The sequence below is a fragment of the Lithobates pipiens genome, unplaced genomic scaffold (assembly GCF_037356315.1).
Source record: "Lithobates pipiens isolate NorthernLeopardFrog02 unplaced genomic scaffold, aLitPip1_a1.2 Scaffold_3, whole genome shotgun sequence".
Classification (NCBI taxonomy): Eukaryota; Metazoa; Chordata; class Amphibia; order Anura; family Ranidae; genus Lithobates; species Lithobates pipiens.
This window is the reverse complement of record NW_027507790.1, coordinates 270,293,570-270,312,260: the sequence shown is the minus strand read 5'-3', so window position 1 is coordinate 270,312,260 and position 18,691 is coordinate 270,293,570. Positions and strand designations below refer to the sequence as shown.

General features: G+C 46.3%; 1 protein-coding gene across 2 annotated transcripts in view; it reads right to left on the bottom strand.

Annotated features, from left to right (window-relative positions):
• LOC143941152 (phospholipid-transporting ATPase ID-like) overlaps nucleotides 1-18,691 on the bottom strand; it is a 176,982-nt gene that overhangs the window by 99,397 nt on the left and 58,894 nt on the right. For both annotated transcript variants that reach the window (XM_077463177.1, XM_077463178.1), the window contains exon 2: nucleotides 8,877-8,957. In XM_077463177.1, coding sequence (XP_077319303.1) covers nucleotides 8,877-8,919 — 43 coding nt within the window. In that variant the 5' untranslated portion in view covers nucleotides 8,920-8,957. The remainder of the gene's footprint in view (nucleotides 1-8,876; nucleotides 8,958-18,691) is intronic.

Sequence of the window (18,691 nt, the reverse complement as noted above, 5' to 3'; positions counted from 1 at the left end):
GACTCGGGAGGTCCACACACTGATTCAAGAGGTCCACACACTGACTCGGGAGGTCCACATACTGACTTGGGAGGTCCACACACTGACTCGGGAGGTCCACACACTGACTCGGGAGGTCCGACACACTGACTCGGGAGGTCCACACACTGACTCGGGAAGTCCACACACTGACTCGGGAGGTCCACACACTGACTCGGGAGGTCCACACACTGACTCGGGAAGTCCACACACTGACTCGGGAGGTCCACACACTGACTCGGGAAGTCCACACACTGACTTGGGAGGTCCACACATTGACTCAGTAGGTCCACACACTGACTCGGGAGGTCCACACACTGACTCGGGAAGTCCACACACTGACTCGGGAGGTCCACACATTGACTCAGTAGGTCCACACACTGACTCAGGAGGTCCACACACTGACTCGGGAGGTCCGACACACTGACTCGGGAGGTCCACACACTGACTCGGGAGGTCCACACACTGACTCGGGAAGTCCACACACTGACTCGGGAGGTCCACACACTGACTCGGGAAGTCCACACACTGACTCGGGAGGTCCACACACTGACTCGGGAAGTCCACACACTGACTCGGGAAGTCCACACACTGACTCGGGAGGTCCACACACTGACTCGGGAAGTCCACACACTGACTCGGGAGGTCCACACACTGACTCGGGAAGTCCACACACTGACTCGGGAGGTCCACACACTGACTCGGGAAGTCCACACACTGACTTGGGAGGTCCACACACTGACTCAGTAGGTCCACACACTGACTCAGGAGGTCCACACACTGACTCGGGAGGTCCACACACTGACTTGGGAGGTCCACACACTGACTCAGGAGGTCCACACACTGACTCGGGAGGTCCACACACTGACTCGGGAAGTCCACACACTGACTCGGGAGGTCCGACACACTGACTCGGGAGGTCCACACATTGACTTAGGAGGTCCACACACTGACTCAGGAGGTCCACACACTGACTCAAGAGGTCCACACACTGACTCAGTAGGTCCACGCATTGGCTCAGTAGGTCCACGCATTGGCTCAGTAGGTCCACGCATTGGCTCAGTAGGTCCACGCATTGGCTCAGTAGGTCCATACATTGACTCAGTAGGGCCACACATTTACTCAGGGGGTCCACACACTGACTCAGGAGGTCCACACACTGACTCAGGAGGTCCACACACTGACTCAGGAGGTCCACACATTGACTCAGGAGATCCACACACTGATTCAGGAGATCCACACACTGACTCAGGAGGTCCACACATTGACTCAGCTGGTCCACACATTGGCTCAGTAGGTCCACACATTGATGCAGGAGGTCCACATACTGACTTCTACAGATGGGGATTTATTATTATTATTATACAGTATTTATATAGTGCTGACAGTTTTCACAGCGCTTTACAACATTAGGGCAGACCATACAATTACAATACAATTCAATACAGGGGGGGGGGGGGGGGGGGGATCAGGGGGCCCTGCTCGTTAGAGCTTACAATCTAGGAGGGAGGGTCAAGTTATACAAATGGTAATAGCTGTGGGGGATGAGCTCATGGAGAAAATAGTGCAGTTGTTGGATGGAGGCAGGATAGGCTTCTCTGAAGAGGAAAGTTTTCAGGGATCGCCTAAAAGTGAATACATTTGAAGACTGTCTGACAGATTGGGGTGGGGAGTTCCAGAGGATGGGCGAGGCTCGGGACTCCTGGAGGCTCCTAGAGGAGGATATGGTAGGAGGTGATGAGGGAGCTAGAAAGCAGGAGGTCTTGGGAGGAACGAAGAGGGTGATTCGGTTGGTATTTTGAGACTAGGCTAGTGATGTAGCTGGGGGCAGAGTTGTGGATGGCTTTGTAACTTATTGTAAGTATTTTGAATTTAATTCGTTGGGCGAGTGGCAGCCAATGGAGGGATTGGCAGAGAGGGGTAGCGGACACTGAGCGCTTTGCAAGGTGGATGAGTCTGGCATCAGCATTTATGATGGACTGAAGGGGGGGATAGTCTATATAAAGGTGAGCCAATGAGGAGGGAGTAGTCAAGGTGAAAGATAACAGGGAGTGAATCAGGAGCTGTGTGGTTTCATTGGTTAGAAAGGGACGTAGTTTGGAGATGTTTCGGAGGTTGAGGCGGCAAGCTTTGGAAAGTGATTGGATGTGGGGCTGAAAGGAGAGTTCAGAGTCCAGGATAACACCTAGAACCTTGGCGTGTGGGGATGGGTGGATGGTTGTGCCATTGCTCTTGACAGAGAAGTCAGGGGAAGAGGCACGTGGGGGAGGAAATATTATGAGCTCAGTTTTGGACAAGTTGAGTTTGAGGAATTGTTGTGACATCCAGACAGATACGTCTGTTAGTAAGTTGGTGATGGGTGAGGAGACTGATGGAGTGAGTTGAGGGGTGGAGATAGATTTGGGTGTCGTCAGCGTAGAAATAATATTGAAAGCCGTGAGAGGCCATCAGCTGACCCGGGGAAGAGGTGTAGATTAGACATGTGCAAAAGGAAAAAAATTAGTTTAGTTTCGTTTCGCTTTAATTCGTTAATTCATTAATTTTGTTTAGTTATATTTGTTAACTTTCTTAAATTCGTTTTCGGATTTCGTTTAGTTTTCTACCGAATTCGAAAAATCGGCCACATTCGAAAATATTTCTACCGGATTCGAAAATATTTCAACCAAATTCGAAAATATTTTGTGACCTGATTTTAGGGCCATGTATCTCGGGGTCACTTGGTTCTAGAAACTCCAAATTTGGATATGTTATAGTGCCAGTTCTATTGTGTTTGCATACCAAATTTGGGGTTTCTAGCTATAAGTGACCCCGAGATATGTGGCCCCAAAATCGGGTCGCAAAATGTCATTCTCTGCTCTAATAACTAATAACATTTTGCGACCCGATTTTGGGGCCACATATCTCGGGGTCACTTATAGCTAGAAACCCCAAATTTGGTATGCAAACACAATAATACTAGCACTACAACATATCCAAATTTGAAGTGTCTAGCACCAAGTGACCCCGAGATACATGGCCCTAAAGTCGGGTCACAAAATATTTTCGAATGTGGTTGAAATAATGTCGAATGCAGTTGAAATAATTTAGAATCATGTCGAATTCATTCGAATTCATTCATTATATTTCTTTCGTATTCGTTGATTTTTTTATTCGGGACCCCGATGGGGAAGGGAAGAGGAGAGGAGAAAGGAGAATTGTAAGTGACACAGAAGGTGCGGTGGGATAGGTAGGATGAGAGACACTGAAGAACGCAGTCATGGAGACCGAGGGAGTGAAGTTTTTTGAGGAGGAGAGGGTGCTCAACAGTGTCAAAGGCAGTTGAAAGGTCCAGAGGTCGGAGTACAGAATAGTGTCTGTTGGTTTTTGCGGTTAGTAGGTCATTTGTGAGTTTTAAAAGAGCCGTTTCTGTGGAGTGTTGAGGGTGGAAATCCAGATTGAAGAGGATCGAGAAGGTTATTCTTAGTGAGGGGGTCACTCAGTTGGTTGTAAACCAGACGTTCAAGAAGCTTAGAGGAAAAGGGGAGCAAAGAGATAGGGGCGTAGATGGTTACGATTGGTAGGGTCCAAGGATGGCTTTTTAAGTATGGGGGTGACCAATGCGTGTTTTAGAGCATTGGAGAAGATGCCAGAAGAGAGGGAGAGATTGAAGATGTGGGTTAGAGAGTGTAGGATAGAGACACGGGATGACCGCAGTGTTTGAGAGGGAATAGGGTCCAGGGGGCAGCTGGTTAGGTGGGTGTTAGAAAGGAGTTTTAGCAACTTTGTCTGTAGTAACAGGTTTGAATAAGGGGAGTATCTATTGTACTTGTTGACATGGGGTCCTAACTGGGGAAGATACCTGTGGAGTGGAGATTTCATTTAGCAGACGACTCTCACCTGGAAGTGCATTTGGTTAAAGTGAACCTGTCATTACATAGCTCAGCAATTCTTTGTAAGGTCGGCAGTGTAAGCTGCAGGTACAGTACAGGCTATGTAGGGTTAGTCTGGGCAGTCAGACGCAGAGTCCTCCTCTGCCAACTAGCAGGAGATATCAGTGTCCACTTTCCAAAACATGAAGGGTGACAACAAGATAACTTTACTGACCTTTTTCCAGGACAGGGCAGTTACATCTACTTGGATACGGCTAATGTTACACCAAAGCCACGTTCATATACACTCACCGGCCACTTTATTAGGTCCCCCTTGCTAGTACCGGGTTGGACCCCCTTTTGCCTTCATTCTTAGTGGCAGAGATACAACAAGGTGTTGGAAACATTCCTCTGAGATTTTCCTCCATAGTGACATGATAACAGTTGCTGCAGATTTGTTGGCTGCACATCCATGATGTGAATCCCCCATTCCACCGATCTGGTGAGTGTGGAGGCCATTGGATGAGATGTGGTGAGTGTGGAGGCCATTGGATGAGATCTGGTGAGTGTGGAGGCCATTGGATGAGATGTGGTGAGTGTGGAGGCCATTGGATGAGATGTGGTGAGTGTGGAGGCCATTGGATGAGATGTGGTGAGTGTGGAGGCCATTGGATGAGAAGTGGTGAGTGTGGAGGCCATTGGATGAGATGTGGTGAGTGTGGAGGCCATTGGATGAGATGTGGTGAGTGTGGAGGCCATTGGATGAGATGTGGTGAGTGTGGAGGCCATTGGATGAGATGTGGTGAGTGTGAAGGCCATTGGATGAGATCTGGTGAGTGTGGAGGCCATTGGATGAGATCTGGTGAGTGTGGAGGCCATTGGATGAGATCTGGTGAGTGTGGAGGCCATTGGATGAGATGTGGTGAGTGTGGAGGCCATTGGATGAGATGTGGTGAGTGTGGAGGCCATTGGATAAGATCTGGTGAGTGTGGAGGCCATTGGATAAGATCTGGTGAGTGTGGAGGCCATTGGATGAGATGTGGTGAGTGTGGAGGCCATTGGATGAGATGTGGTGAGTGTGGAGGCCATTGGATGAGATCTGGTGAGTGCGGAGGCCATTGGATAAGATCTGGTGAGTGTGGAGGCCATTGGAGGACAGTGACTTCATTGTCCAGTGGTGAGATGATTGGAGCTTTGTGACATGGAGCATTATCCTGCTGGGAGGAGCCATCAGAAGATGGGGACACTGTAGTCATAAAGGGGTGGACATGGTCATCAACATTACTCAGGTAGGTCTTGGCATTTAAATGAATCTCAATTGGTACTAAGGGGTTCAAAGTGTTCCAAGAAAATATCCCCCCCCCCACACCATTACACCACCACCACCAGCCTGAACTGGTGATACAAGGCAGGATGGATCCATACTTTCATGTTGTTTACACAAAATTCTGACCCGGCCACCTTAATATCACAGTTGAAATCGAGACTCATCAGACCAGGCAACGTGATTCCAATCTTCTATTGTCCAATTTTAGCCTCAGTTTCCTGTTCTTCCCTGGCAGGAGCAACACCCAGTGTGGTCTTCTGCTGCTGTAGCCCATCTTCTTCAAGGTTTGATGTGTTGTGCGTTCATAGATGGTATTCTGCATACTTTGGATGTAACGAGGGGTTATTTGAGTCACTGTTGCCTTTCTATCATCTCGAAACCAGTCTGCCCATTCTCCTCTGACCTCCACAAGGTATTGTCGTCCACACAACCGCCGCTCACTGGATATTTTCTCTTTTTAGGACCATTCTCTGTAAACCCCCGAGAGATGGTCATGTGTAAAAATCCCAGAAATATTCAGACAGGCCCGTCTGGCACCAACGACCATGCCACGTTCAAAGTCACTTAAATCTCAGTTTTTCTAAAGTCTGATGCTCGGTTTGAACTTCAGCAAGTGGTCTTCACCAAGTTTCCTAGTTCCATAGTTAGTAAGGTTGAATAAAGACACCAGTCCATCCAGTTCAACCTGAGTGAGTGTCTACAATTGTCTCTGTACATTATACACTCACATCGGTCCCTACCCTCAAGGAGCCCACAATCCAAGGTCTCCATTCATATACTAGGGCCAATTTTGTACAGAAGCCAATTAACCTACCTGCATGTCTTTGGAGTGTGGGAGGAAACCGGAGTACCCGGAGGAAACCCGTGCAGGCACAGGGAGAACATGCAAACTCCTCATTTAAATCTGTTGCTACCATGTGATTGGCTGATTAGAAATTTGCGTTGCCAAGCATTGGAACAGGTGTATCTAATAAAGTGGCCGGTGAGTGTATATGAATATAGGGCTACCACGGGGCACACAGGTATGGAGGTGGCAATGACCGGGTTCTTGCCTACTCAAGACACTGTCTATTTATTTCTGGTATTGCACTGCCTTTCACTTTGCACACCTTCTTAGATCTTTGCAAGATTCCGTATCTACAATTATCCTTATTTCATATTTATTCTGGGAGCGCGTCTATTCTCTCTTCATAGGATAAAGTGAGAGGCCCTCTTCAGCTGGGGCACCAAGACAACTACCTCAATGGCGTTACCTTGAAAGACTTCCAGATCCTGTCACACTACATCCATTGACCCGTCACTCCCGCAATCAAACTTCAGCCAGAACTTGTTATCTTCCAATTCTACTGTTACCGGTAACTTTACTTCTTCAGCTCAGATTTCCCCCGATTGGCCCCGTGTCTGATCTGTGGTCTGGAGCAACCCAGTGACCCGCTGCCAACCCTGGCCTGAAGTCTGTCTAAGCAGCCCGAAGGAAGAGTCTCCTGTCTGCACTGCATGACCTAGATAATCAACGTGTCACCTATGAAGGTTCTCGGCACGCAGCCGAATTTCCAGTTTAAACCAGCTAATATAAATACACTATAGTGCCAAAAGTATTGGGACACCTGCCTTTACACGCACATGAACTTTAATGGCATCCCCCAGTCTTAGTCCGTAGGGTTCAATATTGGGTTGGCCCGCCCTTTGCAGCTATAACTGTTTCAATTCTTCTGGGAAGGCCGTCCACAAGGTTTAGGAGTGTGTCTATGGGAATGGTTGACCATTCTTCCAGAAGCGCATTTGTGAGGTCAGTCACTGATGTTGGAAGAGAAGGCCTGGCTCACAGTCTTCGCTCTAATTCCTACCAAAGCAGTGTTCTATCAGGTGGAGGTCAGGACTCTGTGCAGGCCAGTCAAGTTCCTCCACCCCAAACTCGCTCATCCATGTCTTTATGGACCTTGCTTTGTGCACTGGTGAGCTGTAATGTTGGAACAGGAAGGGGCCGTCCCCAAACTGTTCCCACAAAGTTGGGAGCATGAAATTGTCCAAAATGTCTTGGTATGCTGACGCCTTAAGAGTTCCCTTCACTGGAACTAAGAGGCCAAGCCCAACCCCTGAAAAACACCATCAGCATCAACATCAGCGCCTGACCTCACAAACGTGCTTCTGGAAGAATAGTCAAACTTTCCCATAGACACCCTCCTAAACCTTGTGGACGGCCTTCCCAGAAGAGTTGAAGCTGTTATAGCTGCAAAGGGTGGGGCCAACTCAATACTGAACCCTACGGACTAAGACTGGGATGTCATTAAAATTCATGTGTGTGCGTGAGAAGGCAGGTGTCCCAATACTTTTGGCAATATAGTGTATATTTCAGGTGCATAAAAACAAAAGATGGTATGGATACATTTAGCATTTAGAGCCATGTGCATTTTTTTGTTGTTGTTGTTGTTCTTGTAGGATTACATTGTTCTGGTGTATGCTGACATCTACTGGTGGATTTAGGGCCACTACAACTTGTTTACTTTGTGATCTGGTATATCCCTCTGTTCTCCCCCACCTGTTTAGTGCTAGTTAGTTCAGTCCTATGTAGACCCTCCCTGTTTCTTTCATGTCCCCTCAGTCAGTGTTAGGTCTTTGCAGGGACAGGGCTTGGAGTCAGGCAGGAACAATATCCTCCGTAGTACCCTCATCTCATGTACAATTGCATAGGATTCAACCTTTGTCTTTTTTTTAAAGAGTGAAGCTGCCTGTGGATGGTGCCAAGTCAGCAGGTGACCATACTGATTGGACAAACTGGGTCTAAGGAGGCATGTGTATACACGTACCTCCTTTAGTGAGTCTTCTGACCGCCCCCCCTTCCCCAGAACAGGAAGAGGAGTCAGAAGACTCCCTAAAGTTCTAAAAAAATGAATTCATCTCTACTTTGTCTAGGAATATGTCAGAATTCCCCCCGTCCCCAACGCCTCCAATCGTGTATTCTATCAGTAGTTTTGACATTTTACTTCGGTGTGAATAGCTTTTTTTTTTTTACTTTTTTGTTTCTTTTTGTTCTTTCAGTTAAACTTAACTAAATACATTCCAGGTACACAACAAAAGACGTGTTAAGTCTTACGGTTGATTTTCTTAGAATCCAACCACAACCTGAGTGGAAAAGCCTGTCCCCTGCCAGCATGCTGCAGAGAAGACCCCTTTCTCTCTGTATGGAAGCAGTGGTCTCTCTGTAGAGGTCCTACACACTTCCCTGCTAAGTCAGACCTAGAGCTCCCCCAATCAGTTGGAGCTTTGCTGGAGAGCTGTTGGGTCTGACTAGGCATTAGGCACGTCGACCACAACCTGAATGGAAAAGCCTGTCCCCTGCCGGCATGCTGCAGAGAAGAACCCTTTCTCTCTGTATGGAAGCAGTGGTTTTTCTGTAGAGGTCCGACACACTTCCCTGCTAAGTCAGACCTAGAGCTCCCCCAATCAGTAGGGAGTAGGGGCTTTGCTGGAGAGCTATTGGGCCTGACTCAGCATGGGGCATGTCGGACCTCTGCAGAGGGACCACTGTTTACCCACAGAGAGCGAGGATTCTTCTCTGTAGCGTGCTGGCGGGGGGACTTCAACAGAAAAGCCGATAGGCAACGTTACCCTCCAAACAGGACAATCACAGCTTAAGATAAGATTGCAGCATGTGTGGTACAGTATACAGTCCGAGAACTGACCTTCTTGCTTCTTCCTCCCGCAGTTCAGTCCAAACAGAGGCATTCCCAAACCCGGACTCCGGCTACAATCCCATGGAAAGTCTGCAGAGAGAGAGAGAGAGGACATTGCATTATAGAAGGTCCTGCCATGTACACATCTCACATACATAGCCCAGGCCATTTCCGTGCCCCCCCATCCCCCACCCATCCCCCCCCCTCCACGATTACTGCACAGGTTTTTACAGCCGGTGTCAGTGGAAAAAGTTCTATCAGTGTCAGTGTGTAACTGCATGACACAGAACAGAAACAAAAAGCTGTGTTTACAGAACGCTTATCGGGGTCATCTCCTCCCCGCTCTGAAAACACGGAGATCCTTCTTACATAACGTGCGCTCGTCGCTGCTTTACTGACCGCGTAGGAAAACACTCGCACAAAGGGAATCTAGGAGCGTTTTGGGTCAGTTTTATTTTACATTCTTTTTAAAAAGTTTGTAGTTTTTCAACTGAGGTCTTGTAGTTACTCATTTATTTTACGGCAGAGAACAGCAGAAGCCGATTCCCTTCAGACTCTCTCTTCTTTTCTGTCCCATTGAAATTTATCTGGGAGCCACTTGTCTGCAGCAGGCGGGGGGAGTGGAAGTAGTCACCGCTCTGAATCCGATTGAAACCTGGTGGGAGTTACCTGTAAACAGCAGGCAGGGAGGAAGGAGAGAGAAGATTTCTGCTCTGATTTATTCACTTGTCTATGTAAATTTTGGCTTTAGCTACTGAGTTCTGTAAACAGAAGGATTTTTTTTTGTAATCAAAGTTCATAATGAGAGCAATGAAAATGATATGAATAAAAGCAGTGTTAATTTGAAGTCAAATTTCGATTTAGTTTTAGCCATTTTCAAGCTAAAATGCCATTTTAGTTTTAGCCCTGTTTTAAATTGTTTCAGTTTTAGTCGTATTTTAGTTGACTGACATCTCCAGTACATTGTAGTCAAGTAAAATCGAATGGGTCTAGGTAAATTGTAATGCATTATTTAACCACTTCCCACCTGCCATATAGCAATATGAGGTGCGGAAAGTGGTTCTGTTATCCTGACCGGACGCCATATGACGTCATCAGGATAACCCGCGATTGCACCCCGTGGGGTCCGACACACCGCATCTCCGATCTGGGTAAAGAGCCTCTGACAGAGACTCTTTACCATGTGATCAGCTATGTCCAATCACAGCTGATCACGGTGTAAACAGGAAAAGCTGTGTATCGGACAGACGCGCGTAGAAGAGAGCCAATCGACTGCTCTCCTGACAAGAGGGGGGTCTGCGCTGATTGATTGTCAGCGCAGCCCCCCAGGGATGCCCACCCAGGACCACCTGGGATGCCTCCCAGGATGACCAGGGATGCCACGTAGGGTCACCAGGGATGCTGACCATGGTTGCTCTCCCAGGGCCACCAGGGATGCCATCCAGGACCACCAGGTATGAACTTTAGAGGTGCCTATCAGTGCCCAGCAGTAAAGCCTGTCAGTGCCTCCTCATCAGTCCTGCCTATCAGAGCCATCTATCAGTGCCAATCAGTGCCACCTATCAGTGCTGCCTATCAGTGCCCATCAGTGTCGCCTATCATTGTCCATTAGTGCCACCTATGAGTGCCGATCAGTGCTACATATCAGTGCCACCTATCAGTGCCCATGAGTGCCGGTCAGTGCTACATATCAGTGCCACCTATCAGTGCCCATCAGTGCTGCATATTAGTGCCTCATCATCAGTGCCCTTCAGGGCTGCATATTAGTGCCTCATCATCAGTGCCCATCCGTGCCACCTCATCAGTGACACCTCACCAGTGCCCATTAGTGCCACCTAATCAGTGCCCGTCAGTGCAGCCTCATCAGTGCCCATCAGTGAAGGAGAACATTTTTTTATTTACAGAATTTTATGACAAAAAAAACATATTTTTTTCCAAAATTTTCGCTATTTTCTTATTTGTGTAGCAGAAGAAAAAAGCCCCAGAGGTGATCAAATACCACCAAAAGAAAGCTCTATTTGTGGTTACGAAATAATAAAAATGTATTTTGGGTACAGCGTTGCATGACCGTGCAATTGCCATTCAAAATGCGACAGCGCTGAAAAGCTGAAAAAAGGTCTGGGCAGGAGGGGGGTAAAGTGCCCGGTATTGAAGTGGTTAAGCATTTTTCTAGAACTTCCAAACTCATTATATACGAGGTGTGTCTAAAAGGTACGGTGGATGATCCAATATCTCAATGACACCATGGGCCTGGTGTGCATGCATGCATATGGCATATGGATATCCAGAGATACTTCGAGAAGTGCCACCTAGCGTGGAGTACATGTGACCGTCAGGGTGAACCCGCTGCGGACAGGCAACCATAGCCGGAATGAGAGGTAGCGTCACGGTGTAATGAGTGAACATCAAGTTCTGATACAAATTGGGGAAAAGAACGACAGAGACGCATGAAATGTTGGTGCGAGTCTACAAGACGGAAGAAAATGTGTTTATGACTGGTTCAAACGCTTAAAGGACTGAGGATGAGCCACGTTTGGGTCGGCCGTCGACAAGCAGAACTCCAGACATGATGGGAGCGAGTGCGACAAAAGCTGGCACGAGATCGGCGGCTGACTCTACAATTGATGGCGGAGGAATTGGGCATGAGCAAGGACACGGTGCGCACCATCGTCCGCGAAGATTTGAGTAAGCAGAAGATTTGTTCCTGGGTTTGTGCCGCACAAGCTCACAGACGAACAGAAAGCCAAACGGATGGAAACCTCTGGAGCAGGCTTTCTCAACCTTTTAACCCTAGAGGAACCCCAAAAATAATTTTCATGTCTCGAGGAACCCTTACTAAAACCAAATCAGCAGCGCTTAATAGGAACAATGCTCCTTATATTGGTGGTCAATAGGAAGAATGTCCTCCTTAAAGTGGTGTTCAGAATGCCGCCCTTAAAGACAGCTAAAAAGAAATTTGATGTCATGATACTGGCTTTGCTATGTGGTGCTGAACCTTGAACTCTGTAGGCATCATCAAATAGGTGGTCCATCAGCCACATCTCAGGGAACCTCTAGCAACTTCTGGAGGAACCCCAGGGTTCCATGGTTGAGAATGGCTGCTCTGGAGATTTCATTACCACGAGTGACCAGGATCCATCCTTTCTGCCAACCATCATCACAGGGAGATCCGGTGCTACCGGTTCCATCCAGAATCCAAGCGGCAATCGATGGAATGATGTTCACCGTCTTCCCTGTGACCCAAAAGTCCAAGGTCAAGACAATGCTGATCGCCAATTTGTATCAGAAATTGATGTCCACTCGTTGCTCCATTGCACTGTGACCCTACCTCTCACACGGACTACATTCGACTGGCCGCAGCGAGTTTATCCCAACGGTCACTTGTACTTCACGCTAGGCACCGCTTCTTGACATGTCTCTGGATAGCCATGTGCAAGCTCGAGCACCTGGCCCATGTCGCCGTTGAGAGATCAGACCATTCACCAAACTTTATAGACACACCTCATATAACCAGTGTTAATTTTGATGTCAAATTTTGATTTAGCTTTAGTCATAGTCTTTTTGACTAAAATGCCAATTTAGTTTTAGTCGTATTTTATCTTCATCTGAATTGCTTTAGTTTTCGGCGTATTTTAGTCATCTGAATTGCTTTAGTTTTAGTCTAATTTTAGTTGACTAAAATAGTGTTAATTGCGTCAACGAAAATATTTTCATTCACTGAATAAAAGCCAGCAGCTCCATTTGTTGGCTGAAAAAATAACACAAAATATTTCTATACAATTTTTATATATTTTATATTTATTTATTATTTACCTGAATATAAAATAAAAACACTTCTTAAAAAAAAAAAAAAAAAAAAAAAAGAAAAGAAAGAAAATATATGCCAAACTACTCTACATCTCCCCTAATGTAAACAGATGTAATAACTGGGCTGGGTCCTTAAAGACAGCTCTCAAAATATATGTTAAGAAAAATAAAAAGGAAAAATAAATGATATACCGGTGTGTGTGTGTATATATATATATATATATATATATATATATATATATATATATATATATATTAAAAATGCATTAAAAATAAAAATATAGAATATGCAATGAATATAATATTTATTTATAACTTATAAATTATTATTATTTCTTATTTATAAATAAATATTGTATATAAGTATTACATAGTCTTAATCTTGTGTGTGTGTGTGTGAAGGATTATTCTACAAACATACACATTTGTGCATGGTGGACATGCATGTTTGGCCTATGGAGGAGGAGAGGCCTTCCTGGCTTATCTCAGGAGGAACTGATAGTGATCTAGGATATGGTGTAAAAACATAGGATCCATTTCTAATCCAGCCAAAACTTGAATGGGACTGAGACCCAAAAGTTCCCTCATGTCTACAGACATCTTTAATGGGCGTTCTATGACCATAGCCCTGTTGGTGTCCATGCCAGTCACCATTCTTGGGTGCTCAACCTGTGGCCCTCCGACTGTTGCAGAACTACAAGTCCCATGAGGCATGGCAAGGCTAACTGTTACAAGGCATGATGGGACTTTTAGTTCTGCAACAGCTGGAGGGCCATAGGTTGAGCACCAGGCTGTTCAGGAATATGGGGTCACCATGGGCAGACTTTTGACCAGTCAGTGAATTGTACAGGGGATTATTCTTGAAATACAAATGACTTCAATCAAAGCTCTCCACAACAACAATAAGTTGCAGAATGCCAATGCCTACACATGTCTACACAAGAACTAGAAATTCCATTGTGTGTATTTCCAGTCCACCCGATGCTCTAACCAAAGGTGACCACGTATGGTGGCTAGGCTTAGTTTTCTTGAGACCACCTGGTCCAGGTCACCATTGCCCAGGATGGGGTCACTTTATAGCTAAAAGTTTTGTTGTTAGGTTTTGTTATTTCCTCGTTATTTTAGTCTCTGGTCTATGTTTTGTTTTGGCTTTCTCTACGTTCACCTTCTGCGGTCGCGGCTTTTGTTACAACATGAATACCATTCAGAGTTCACAAGTTCAACATCAAGTAGAGGAAGTCTGTGAGGCCACACGTAACATTGTTCCCATCAGTGTTATCTGAGTTCCCTCTTCCCACATACACAACCCAGTGCAAATAGGTGACTCAGTGAACAGAAGAAGTGAGAGGATGGGATGGAGAGTCGGATGGGATGGAGTCTGGTGAGGAAGGTCACCAGCTGTATTAGTATATATTTAGGGGCCAGCAGTAGGGTCATGGTCCTGACAAGTTCCTGGCAGTTGGGTGTTCCCGCTGGCCTTCAAGTGCCTCAACTACTCTTGTTTTCTATTATATAAAGCATGTGACATATCCAACAGGTGAAATGGGAGCCCAAATAGTGGTCATGGAAGGTAAGTAGACCCGCCATTCTATCACAGAAAGAATTTACATTCTCCGGCACATACCAAAAGCTAAAGTTTGGGTGGTCTGGCCCTCAGGAAGCCCATTTGATTACAATTATTTGGCATTATGAAATGTATCAATCTTTTTCCTATGCTTCTAAGTGGGACTGCAGCGTCCTGTCTGATGACTCTGCACTATGCATCCTCCTATAACCCAGGAACCTGTATAATGAATGCTGGACTTGGCTGTAATGGAAGCCATGGGCCAGTGCCTACAGCAGCAAGGTTGGAAGGGGCAGCGCCAAGTGATGGGTTAGAGCAGGTCTCTACGCATTTGCTTTGAATCTAGGAGCCAGTACAAAAAGTTAGGAGCCATTTTTTTTGTTTTGTTTTTTAACCAACAAATTTTACGGGTAGAACATGTAACGTGTTCCCGAAGGTGAACTTATCCTTTAACCCTTTTGCTGCCAGAGCCGTTTTTGTGTTTTTTTTTGCACACATGTTTAACCACTACAATACAGGGCACTTTCGCCCCATTCTTTTCCCAGCCCAATTTTCAGCTTTCATCGCTCTCGCACTTAGGCTGCTTTCACACTGGGGCGGTATTCAGGCGTTACAGCGCTAAAAATAGCGCCTGTGTAACGCCTGAAAAAAACCGGCCCCTTTAACTCCAGTGTGAAAGCCGGAGGGCTTTCATACTGGACGATGCGCTGGCAGGACGGTGAAAAAAGTCCTGCTAGCCGCATCTTTGCAGCGGTGAAGGAGCGGTGTATTCACCGCTCCTATACCGCTCGTACCCATTGAAGGCAATACCTATTGAAGGCAATACATCGGCGCTTTGCGGGCGGGTTTAACCCCTTTTCGGCCGCTAGCGGGGGTTAAAACCACCCCGCTAGCGCCCGCACACCGCCGCTAAAACGACGGTAAAGCGGCGCTTTACCGCCACCGCTGCTCCCGCCCCAGTGTGAAAGCAGCCTTACAGTGACAATTGCGCGGTCATGCTACACTGTACCCAAATGAAATTTTTATCATTTTGTTCGCATAAATAGAGCTTTATTTTGGTGGTGTTTATTCACGACTCCGTTTTTTATTTTTTGCGATATAAGCACAAAAAAAGCGGAAATTTGGAAAAAAAACAATATTTTCTTTTTTCTATTTTAAAAGAAATCCAATAAAATCTAATTTTGTCATAAATTTAAGCCAAAATGTATTCTGCTACATGTTTTTGGTAAAAAAAATTCCGTTAAGTGCATAATAATTGGTTTGTGTGATCACGGACATATGTACGCAAATGATCATGTACATATGTGTGCAGGTGATCACGTACATGTGTGCAGATAATCATTGGGACATGTGATTTTAGTGGGACATATGTGGGGGACATGTGTTTTTTTATTTGGGGACATGTGTGTTTTGGGGACATGTGTGGTGACTAGGGTTGCCACCTGTCCAGGATTCACCCGGACAGTTTGGGTTTGGAATCATGTGTCTGGGTTTCAGACTGTCTGAGACCCGGACACATTATTTAGACTGGACTATGGCTTCCCAGCAGGATTGCTGGCTGCAGTTGTCTCAGCTGAGTGTCTGTTACACTCTTTCACACTGCCCAAAGCCAACACTAACACCCCCCCCCCCCAAAAAACACACAGATGGGAGAGGAGAGAGGGCTCAATCTGCACCTCTTACTCCACCCCTACCCCTCTTTGTCTGCTCTCACTCCAGTCCCCGGCGCTATGCCTCAGAAAAGGAAAGTTGGGGCAAGAAATTTGAAGTTGAGCTGCCTCAAATACATCTGAATGAGAGGTGCTGCCAAAGGGTGAATGAGCTCACCATCCATCCCTGTCTGTAATTGAACTCTCACCCCCCTTCTCTCTCCTGCCTCTGAGTAAGTACACAAAAGTAAATCAGGGCTCCCAGAGCACCCCTTACATCAGAGTTCCCCTTTACACCAGAGGCCACAATGTTTCCCCTTACATCAGAGTTCTCAGTGTTCCCCCTTAAATCAGGTTTTCCAGAGCATCCCTTATGTTAGAGTCCCCAGAGTTCTCCCTTACATCAGAGTCTGCAGAGTCCCCCCTTACAGTGAAAGGGAACTCTGAGAGTTCAGATGTAAAAGGGGAACTCTGTGGGCTCTGATGTAAAGGGGGACTCTTGTTATTAACTTCATATGATTAGAAATGTTATTTAATAGCAAAATATATGTATAGTTTATACTATAAAAAAACATTGCTGTGCGGCGCTAAAGTGTTCGGGTTTGACTTGAAAAAAAGGTGGCAACCCTAGTGGTGACATGTGTATTGGGGTGACATGTGTGTTTACACTGTAGGTTTATACTACACTGGTGATCAGTTAGTAAAAAGCTGTAAAAAGCAGCTCATACTCACTGATCACCAGCCGGCTGCAGCGATCTGCTCTCCTCTCCTCAGCGATGACTTCTGAGTGAGGAGAGGAGGAGCCGATTGCCTAGCAACCGGCTGTTTGTTTACTTCACATGACGGCCGTGATTGGACAATCACAGAGCCCTCCTGCCGATCCGAGATGCGCCATGTCCGGGTGACACGAGCACATCAGGAGCGCGCCGCTGCGCGGGCGCGTTCCCCCTCCTTCTGAAGGACGTTCCTGAACGTCCTCTCAGAAGTAGGGGGCTCCCACCCGGCCGTATATGTACATTGGCCGAGTGGGAAGTGGTTAACCACTTCCGGACCGCCGCACGCCGATATACGACCTTACTTTGAAGAGGAATATCTTTGTTATGGCAGCAGCTAGCTGCCATAACCCCAGTATCCTCTTCTTCAGCAGGCGGTCTGGTTTCCAATAATAGTGGTCTCTGCAGCGGATTCGCCGCAAGATTACTTTTATCAGCGGTGGGAGAAGACCCGCCGCTCTCCGGTGCCCTCTGCCGCTTACTGGAGACATCCGTAGCGGCTGAGGCAATCGTATCCTTCTCCTTCCTGGGTATGGAGACAAGTGAGGGGAAGATGGCCCACCCATCTCCATATCATTGCAGGGCGGAAGTGATATCAAAATGTCCCTTACGCCCATAGCTCTTAAAGGGACATTTTTTTTTTTTTTACTTTTTAAAATGACAACATTTTTTTTTTTTGCATTTTAGTGTAAATATGAGATCTCAGGTCTTTTTGACTCCCAGATCTCATATCTAAGAGGTCCTGTCATGCTTTTTTTCTATGACAAGGGATGTTTACATTCGTGAGTAGCGCCCCCATATGAAAACGGTGTTCAAACCACACATGTGAGGTATCGCCGCGATCGGTAGAGCGAGAGCAATAATTCTAGCAATAGACCTCCTCTGTATCTCCAAACTGGCAACTTGTAAAAAATGTTAAACTTCGTCTATGGAGATTTTTAAGGGTAAAAGTTTGTTGCCATTCCACAAGCGGATGCAAATTTTGAAGCGTGATAGGTTGGGTATCAATTTACTCAGCATAACATTATTTTTCACATTATAAAAAAAAAAAATTGGGCTAACTTTACTGTTGTCTTATTTTTTTAATAAAAAAGGTGTATTTTTTTCCAAAAAAAAGTGCGCTTGTAAGACCGCTGCACAAATACGGTGTGACAGAAATTATTGGAACGACCGCCATTTTATTCTCTAGGGTGTCAGAAAAAAAAATGTATAATGTTTGGGGGTTCTAAGTAATTTTCTAGCAAAAAAAAAAAAGTTTTTAACTTGTAAATAACAAATCCCAGAAAGACAAAAAGTCCCCTATGTGATGATTTTTTGGGTGACAGGTTCTTTTTAATGAGACCTTCCGGGTCCAAAAGATCCCCAATGTCTCCTGTGTGCTCCTCTGAATGTAATGTGATGCACATCACACTGCGTTACATTCTTTCCCAGCCTTGATGGCCGGGGAAGCTGTCAACGGGGACCTGGAAGTGACATGCGCCTACAGGTGCACCACAAAAAGGTGTGTACAGTCCTACAATTGGTTTTCTTAAGAAAGCAGCCACAGCCTGAGTAAAAAGCCTGTCCCCCGGCTCATCGGGGGTTGTGGCAGACCTCTGCAGAGAGACCAATGCTTCCACCGAATCCACCCAGAGAGCAAGAGTCCTTCTCTGGCGAGAGATGGTCTTTTCTATTCAGGTTGTGGCTACTTTCTAAAGAAAACCATCTGTAAGACTTTGCACCCCCTTTTTGTTTTGATTCACCCGTAAAGTATTTCTCCGATTTGAACTGAAAGTTCCGATGGGCTTCAGGAAATACCGCTTCTGCTCACTGGATGAAAAACACTCTTTTCTACGTCTCTGTTCCCTAACAATGCGATAGACACAAGTCTGGGCGATTCCCGGCATCAAAGACGCGTTTTATACAATTCTTTTCCCAGCCGTCACCTTTATTCACGCGCAACTGAGATCATCCTGGAGCGGCGACAAGTCTCCGCTCGCCCCCCCCCCCCCCCCCCCCCCCGCCGCCCAACTAAAACTAACTTCTTTCTCT